An 8,199-nucleotide genomic window follows, 5' to 3' on the forward strand; every position below is an offset into this window, starting at 1 on the left:
CCCCCCCCCCCCCCCGGCTCATGAAGGGGGCGTCAGCCTTCCTTTCCCAGCCCAGCGTGCAGGGCTCTCAAGGACGTCCCCAGAGACAGCCGCGTGGCCCGAAGACGTCAGGAAACATCGGGAGCGTTTTTCGTACCGAAACAAAGTTCGCTTTTCTAGCCGCAGGTCCCGAGACTCCAAGATGCTACTGTCTTGATGCAGCACCAGAGGCTTTGCAGGAAGAGAGCGGGGGCAACGTCAGAGCGGGCTGAGCGCGCCCCTCACGCCCCCCGACCCCGTGGGATGCACGGCTGCGCGAGCCAAGGAGCGGCTACCTGAGCAGGCCGAGGGCTCCTGCAGGGGGCCGGGCTCCAGCGGCAGAGCCGTCAGCCTGAGGGCCTCACCCAGGCCACAGCCTCAGCTGACTGGGCGGGTTTAGTTGACCGAACAGACCCACCATTCCCCCCACCCCCGCCCACGGGCAGGGGAAGGGCCCCACGGGTCCACACAGGCCCATACCTTGTCCCCGCCCACCAGGAAGAGGTCCACGGCAGCCCCGTTGATGCCGTGTCGCTCGCAGAGCCCGGTCAGGACCTCTTTGATGGACAGCCCCGCCTTGACGACTACCATGCAGGACGTCCCGTCAGGGAGCTGGACGCAGCAGTGCTTGGCGGCCTTGTCTCGCTCGGGCACTGAGGGCCTGCAGGCTTCCGACTGCGGAGCCGGGAGACAAGTGTTAGAGGCAGGTGCGCAGGGTGCCCGGAGAAGGGCTCTGGGGGGCTTGCATGGGCCTCAGGAGCCAGCACAGGCCTCCCCTGGGGCCGCACGCAGCTCTGTAAGTGCAGGAGCGCCGCGATGAATCTACGCGGGGTGCCGCACACGAAGAGCCCACGACGGTGTTGGGTCTTCGACAGCGACGCAGGAGAGAACACAGTCTGCATCTCAGACTCATCTTCCAGTCTCTCATGGAACCATTTCCAAGCCCCCATTTCATGAGCCTTCGTGCTCAGAACAGGATGGGCCCTCCCATGGTGTTTGCAGGGCTCACGTCTTGGCCTCCCTGAGCTGGAAGCAGATGGAGTCCTTCTGTGGAACCCACTCCTCCTGCCTCTCGGTCCAAGGCACTGGGGACCCACCAGGAAGGCTGGATCGCCGGCAGAGGGCCTGGGGCCCAACCCAGGCCGGGAGGCCCCCCTGCTGTTTCTCCTGGCCTTCCTGGCCCCTCCTGCCAGAACTCCCAGGACTGGAGGCCTCTCTGAGAGGCAGGGACAGTGGGGCAAGCCGGCCTGAGGGGGGCGCTGGGAGAGGCAGCGGGGCAGCTCGGACAAGGGCTCAGAGGCATGAACATGCCCCTGAGGGATAAAGATCCCCCATGTAGACACCTGCCATCAGGTCAGGAGAAACCAGTGAGGGGCAGGGGTGGTTTGTTCTTGACAATTCTGTACATTACTCAATGCTCGGCATGGTAAGGGTGGGGAGGGCAGGGCCCCAATCCTCCTTCAGCTGCTGACAGAGAGCCTGCCCCACCAGTGCCAGGGACAGGCTGAGATCTCGGGTGCACTTTCGGCCCAGAGGATGCTCGGACCCCAATGCTTGGGTGAGGACGTGGCCCAGGTTCACCTGCCCCCCTCCCAAGGCCTCCTGGCTGCTTAGCGCTCAGCAGCGAGACACGCCCGCGGGATGGGGAAAGGCGGGCAGGGAGAGGCGGGCAGCGGGTCCGGGGCACTGCGGCCTGAGGCTTTCGGGAACAGCAGTGTCTGTGATCAGATCATCTGCGTTATTCACCGACTAAGTCAGGGGCACAGGAAATCGCTATTTAGCGCTTTGTCCCAGCACCAGGACCCACACTCAGATTTGGGGGCTCCTGAGTGGGCAGGGCGCGGACCGAAGGGCCATCCGGGGCCCTGTGTGTGCTGCAGACCTCCAGTGTCTCTGTGGACTGTGAGTTACAACGGCATCCAGCCGGCCCCCCGCAGAGTCCTCCTCACACACGACCTGCCCTGGCGGGTGCTCCCCCCCACTACCTCCTGACAGTCTGGAAATCTCTGCCACCCCAACTGCATTCCGGAAAACGTAGTTTGTAGGTGGTAGGCCGATGATACAACAGCCCAATTATTCCCTTCCCGTGGATGCAGACGCAAGAATAAAAGGGTCTTTGTTTTAAGCCAGAGTTTTGGGGTGGTTTGGCGGGCAGGAACCGCGAACCGACACGTGGTTAAACCCCTCCAGCTCTAACTGTGACACAGGATAACCCAAGAAGGAATAACATGCTACATTGTCGCTTGACAACGACAAGTGACTAGGCTGTTGGCAACAGTAAGGGTTTCCAAACCCGGTATCAGACAGCAGCGGACAGCCAGCAGGCCCCTCACTGGAGACCGGGCCCACGCGGGCAGGGCACGAGGGGAGGCGGAGCCCCCGCCGCCACCAGGCCCCCGCTAGCAGAAGCGCAACACAGGAAGGCTTGCTTTAGTGGGACATTCGAACGGAGACAGACACAAGGCACCTAGCTTCAGGGCCCTGTCAGCTCTCAGTGGGAGCTCAAAACACGGCGACTGGATGAGGGCAAGGAGACATCCACAGTAAATCCAGAAGTATCTTTGGAACTCAAGGAGCAGCCCTCCCCATCTGCCAAACGCGTCACGCGGCCAGGAGCGCTAGGCCGGCCCTGCTTGCACATCCAATGCACGTGTTCATGGGGCTTTGCAGGCGTGGGCTCTGTGTGACTGAACACTGAGGTGGAGTTCGTCAATCAGCTGTGACCCTGGGGACGAGGGAGGCAGTGACTTACCAGGTCCAGGCTCCCCGTGGAGGACACGGAACCCTGTGACTCGCGACGGCCCAGGCCTCCGTTGGCGTGCAGGGGCTCTTGATGGGGAAACACAGTGACTCAGAAAACCAAACAGCACCAGCTCTACCTTTCTGCACCTCATACCAGAGCCCCACTTGCTGTCACGCCTCCCAACACCACCCTTCAGGCTGAGCAAAGGACACAGAGGAGTCTTTCCGAGGCACTGCCTCCCCTCTCGGACAGTCAGGCGCACGCCCTGGGCACAGCCAGACTCTGCGCTCTGCTCCTCCCTTGGCCACAGCTGGCCCCTGCCCCCCCAGCAGCTAGCAGCAGGTCAGAAACACAAGTCCACGCTCCTGGTGCAGCACCTCCCCTCCCCTCGGTTAATCTGGGGCTTTTATTTCAACATGTGTCTTCTGGGCCCAGATGAAAATATTAGCTGCTCACTGCATCTCTACCCACGGCTCAACTCACTTCTTCCTATGAAGTCCTCAAATGAGCTGACAACCATGCCATTCTCCACCACCACCTGAACTCACTGCTATCTTTGGCTAATCTACAGATGATGAAAACGGACAGAGAGGCCCTTTGAGAACACAGGAGAGGCTCCCCAGTCATGCCACCAGTCATGCCTGAGGAGACAGCAGCCCTGGGTCCCACTGACCTTCTGAACCACTGGCCCACCTCCCAAAGCAGCAGATTCTCAGACAACCAGGTCAGAATCCCTGGGGAGTGCCTTGGAACCGGATGCCTCTCTAAAGATCCGCCCGGTACAGGGAGCCCAGACTCCTGGGGCCCTGCTCCGGCAGACAGACAGTACGAGGTAACTGCTCCTGTCTCCCAGGGACTCAGGGGTCCATGGCCCCATCTAGCAACTGCGCCTGCCCCCCCAGCGGTCTCTCACTGCTCGACTTCTGCAAGTCCGCCCGCCTGTCCTGTAGAAAGAACACCTGCACTAACCACCTACAGCGCGACCCAGCGGCACGGCCGTCTGTAAAATGGGCACAAGAGACTGAGTCCGCCGGCGGCTCTGAGGGAGAGATAAAATGTATGCTATATAGACCGCCTGGCACGGCACAGCCCCATCCCAGGAGCTGCCCCCGCCTCTCACCTTGCCTGTGCTCTCTCCATAAATGCCCCATTCAAACTCGGGGACCACAGGCCTGGAAAACAATCCCTTTCTCGAGAACCTCTCAAGGAGAAAGTCCCTCCAAAGCCTTTCTGCCTTATGCTTTCTCACGCCTGCCTGGTGTCAACTGCTCTTTCTCTGCCTTATCCAGAAAGCTCTCTCATCCCTCTGACCCACCCCCCAGGACGAGCCTGTCCCTCTCACACCATCTTCGGAGCTACGCCCAAGAAAGAAACCAAGGGAGAAAATATCTAAAATAGGTGACCTTTCAGATTTACAATAATAAGAAATGACAAAGGCTCACGTAGCCCTACGAACACCTAGAAAAAAGCCTAGCTGGGAAACTGAGAGGCTGTCCGGGTGCACAGGGAGCAGGACACTTGTAGTTTTCTTCTCCTCCCAGTTTCCTACCAAGAGGCCAGGAGAGGACCAGACGCGAGGCCCACCCCCGTGGGGCACCCTGGCCTGAGGGGGAGCGGGCTGGCCCGCCCCCAAAGGGCCACGCCTGGGGCACCACGCTGAGCTCTGTGCACCCCAGATGCGCCCTCTCGGCCCGGCCCCGCCACCCCGCCTGCGCCCGAGCGGGCCGCCTCCCGGCCACACATCTGCACACCACGAACCATTTGCGTGGTCGCCATGCTCCTTCTTCTTCTGGGACCGCCCGGTGCTCCTGGTCCTCGACCAAGAGAAGAATGCTCCTTTCCGCTTCTTCTCGCTGTCCTCGTCCCCCAGCTCCTCATTCAGGGATCTTCCTGATTTCGATTTCCCGCTCAGCTGCCATCCAATGGAGACGTTAGCACAACATGATTTTAGCGTTACACGAACCGAGCAGGGAAGTGGAGGAGAGCTATAAAGCCATCTGCTGCCTCCAGCGGCCGCAGGGCAGCTCTGCCACGGCCAGAGCCCCCACCCCCAGGCACGGGCACAGGGCATGTCCCAGCGGGGCTGCATCCCGGAGGCCTCGGCTTTCACTCCCCACAGAGCAGCTCCCCTTGCTGAGAGGACGCGGCCGGAGCGCAGGCACCTTTTTTGGCGTGGATACGCTGGAGTGCTCCGAGCTGACGCTGTGCTTGGAGACCGGGCTGCTGGGGACCTGCTGTGCGTCGGGGAGCGAGCGGCCTTCCACCTCGGCCAGGATGCACTCCTGGTACAGCTGGGACTTGAGAAAGCGGGTGTAGCTGTCGAACTTCATCAGGTTGAAGATCTGCGGGCACAGGCAGCGCGGGTGAGCCTCCGAAGCAGCGGGCTAGCGCGCGGTCCCGGAGAAGCTCTACTTTGTTACGTAAGAGCGAGACCCGGAGTGATGCCCGTCACAGCCACGCCTCTGTGACGTCACACAAAGGACGCCGCAGGAGAGGCCACAGAGAGGTAGCCGAAGACAGGCCCGCCCGACCACAGCCTGCTCCCCGAGAACCCCGGGGGGTGGGACGGGGCTCCTTCCAGCCACACCACACCCGTCGGCATCTCTCCTCTCCGTCTGGTGGCCGGCTCGCGAGCACGCTCTCCCGCAAGGGGAGAACCCTGGTGGGGAGTCCCTGTGGGAAACTGAGGCACAGTCACCTGGAGCTGCTGCTCCTTGAACATGTCAGGGTGAGGAGCACTGAGAATGTCATCCGCCAGCTGGGCCTGGCTGTCGATGTTGACGGGGGTGGTGGCTTTGCTGCACAGGAACTTGCTGAAGATCTCGCGGGCCCTGTAGGAAAGCTGAAGGACACGTGTGTGAGTGGGACGCATGGGACACAGCCCCCCACGTGCACGTGTGCTGCTGGAGTCCCTCCATAGTCCACACACCGGACACAGGTCCAGGCACTGGATTTGTTTTCTTTAGGGCTCAATAAATATTTCTTGCTTGAATAAATAAATAAAAGTCCAAGCCAGTACAAAATTTTTCACCAAATAGGCTCCTCCCTGAATTTTTTCAGTGGGCCACGTAACTGTTCCAGGGACTCAGGGGCTGCGGCCAGGGGGCCCCCAGGTGCGCCGTCCCGTGTGCGGTGCCTCACGTGCGTGGCCTCAGCAAAGGGGGAGCTCGGTCCGTGCAGCACGGAGAGTGGCGAGCAGATAGGAGGCCTCGTCTGTGGCGGGTGGAGGACCATGGACGGCAGCCTCGAGTGGGCAGCAGCGCGGACCGGGACCAGCGCCAGCAGGGGCTTAGCGGCCGGTGCGTGCAGTGAGGCCGTACAGATGGACATTGTTGTGGGCTCTGCTGGCTGGGGACTGAAGTTCCCCTTTCGATAAGTTGAGTGGCAGCACACGCGCTGCTAAACGTTTCACGGCAACGGCGTTCACGCACATCGTGTCCGGGCAAGGTTAAATATCACATATATGGAGAAACTTACTCTGAACAAGAAGCATTTAGAAATCATACGAGGACATGTTTACATGGACCTCAAGGTGCACGAGACGCTAGCCCACGGCGAGACCACCCCGCACCCCAGGCAGGAACACGCTTACCTCTTTTTTGTCGTGTGCAGGAACATGGTTAAAGTATTCACAGGCCTGCCAGAATAAAATGTTTTCTTCACTGAATTCCTTCCTCAGGAAATCCTAAGAAAAACACCATCAATGAACCCTCACACACGACCAGGTGGTTACCAGGGCGTCTGCCCTCCTCCGAGCCGTTGCTGCGTTCCTACTTCTTCCTTGGGTTCGCCCTTCATAGACACGGGGGCCGACAAGCACCCCTCCCTCACTTACCCGACGCCACGCATGACAGACTGAAAAGCCGTGCACCCTTTAAGGGCCGCTGAGGCGCTCCCAGCTGTTTCCTCAAGGGCAGAGCGCCCCTTCCCCCTATCTGGCCTCGCCACATGTAGCCGGCCTTCGAGCGTTTACCAGAAGCTCCCGTGCCCCTGGCTGCGGGGAGATCCCCGACGCAGAGCCAAGGCCAGGCTGGGCAGAGGCCCCCTTCCACCCCTTGGCCTCGAGCGAGCCCAGCAGGTGGGCAGGGGGAGACACCCCCCCGTAGGGCACCATGGCGACCGCACCGCCTCTGTCCTCCGGGTCTGAGCCTGGGGTCCTGCTCGAGGAGCCCCGGCAAAGTGTGCAGACGGCCCCATGGGCCCCATCACGCCCCACCTACTCACAGAGAAGTATCGAACACCGAGAGGGTCCTGCAGAAGGCGCTCGAACGACACGGCCCAGCTGGCGGCCCTCCTCTCACGTAGGCGCCGGCAGCTCTGCACGCTGGGGAGGCTGGCATTGCTGCTCAGACTGTGGTTGCTCACGCAGTCCTTCAGCTCAGCGCCGGTCAGCTCTGCGGGACCAGCACACACCTCACCTGCACGTGTGTCCCCCACGCCTGCCCAGCAGGGCCCGGCCAGCCTTCCAGGGGGGCGGCCGGGGGCTCTCCCCAACGCACCTCGCTAAAACACGCGCTCAGTCAACAACACGCACCAAGCGCCTCCAATGTGCCCAGCGCTGTTCTAGGGACAGGGAACGGAGCGGGAAACAAGACCAACCCGTCAGTCCTCACGCGGCCACACACACACACACACACACACACACACACACACACACACGGAACAGGGACAGCGGCAACCACAACCACAAGTCCATGGCCGGGCGCACGCCGCAGACACAAGAGGGCTCCCAGGTGACCCCGTGTGTTAGGCTCGGGAGGCGCCAGGTCACTGTGGGGTGAGCAGAGGGAAAGGGGCACAGGTGGGGCGTCCAGGACCTGGGATGCCGCCCTGCGTCTGGAGGGAACGTCTGCCGTGTGAAAGGATGCACTCACATGTGTGCCTTGCTCTGCACGGCTCGGTCTCGATGTAGAAGTGTGGTGTAACGCCCAAACATCCTATTTAACCTCACAGGTTGTGACAGCGTTAGAGACCACGTGCTGCAGGAGACTGGCCCCCAAGCTTCTACAAAATAGCCCCAAAGAGCACGAGTGCCTTTGTCTTTTAGGAGAATTCCCGAATAACCTGCTCCCTTCACAAAGGGAAGGGGGAGGTGCTCGGAGAGCCCCATGTCACCGTCTCCCACCTCGTGTGAGTGGTGTGCTGGGGCTCCAGGTCCCCGCATGGGCAGGCCTGGTCAGTGAACCCAAGGGAAGGGCCCAGGCCGGCCGGGAGCAGGATCAGACACACATCCCCCTTCCCTACGAACAGCATGTCCCACCATCCCACACGGGGCTGCTCCCTCCGTGGGTCCTGACATCGAGGAGACTGAAGGCCGAGCCACGGCCTACTGACCACAGAGGACACGGGACAGGAGAATCCCTAACCCATGTGGGTGTGAGGCTTGGAGGAGCAAAGCTAACTAACGAAACAGGGCTCATCTGCTACCCCCCCCCCCG

At 61.3% G+C, this 8,199-nt stretch overlaps 1 protein-coding gene across 2 annotated transcripts in view; it reads right to left on the minus strand.

Annotated features, from left to right (window-relative positions):
• The window catches only part of RGS12 (regulator of G protein signaling 12), a 92,374-nt gene that overhangs the window by 16,631 nt on the left and 67,544 nt on the right, over nt 1–8,199 (minus strand). For both annotated transcript variants that reach the window (XM_040625275.1, XM_040625276.1), the window contains exons 4-11: nt 6,986–7,155; nt 6,354–6,446; nt 5,460–5,603; nt 4,924–5,103; nt 4,520–4,673; nt 2,771–2,847; nt 499–693; nt 137–210 (exon numbers count right to left, since the gene is read on the minus strand). In XM_040625275.1, the coding sequence (XP_040481209.1) occupies nt 137–210; nt 499–693; nt 2,771–2,847; nt 4,520–4,673; nt 4,924–5,103; nt 5,460–5,603; nt 6,354–6,446; nt 6,986–7,155 (1,087 nt within the window). The remainder of the gene's footprint in view (nt 1–136; nt 211–498; nt 694–2,770; nt 2,848–4,519; nt 4,674–4,923; nt 5,104–5,459; nt 5,604–6,353; nt 6,447–6,985; nt 7,156–8,199) is intronic.

Source organism: Ursus maritimus, unplaced genomic scaffold (genome assembly GCF_017311325.1).
Source record: "Ursus maritimus isolate PB19 unplaced genomic scaffold, ASM1731132v1 scaffold_8, whole genome shotgun sequence".
Lineage (NCBI taxonomy): Eukaryota > Metazoa > Chordata > Mammalia > Carnivora > Ursidae > Ursus > Ursus maritimus.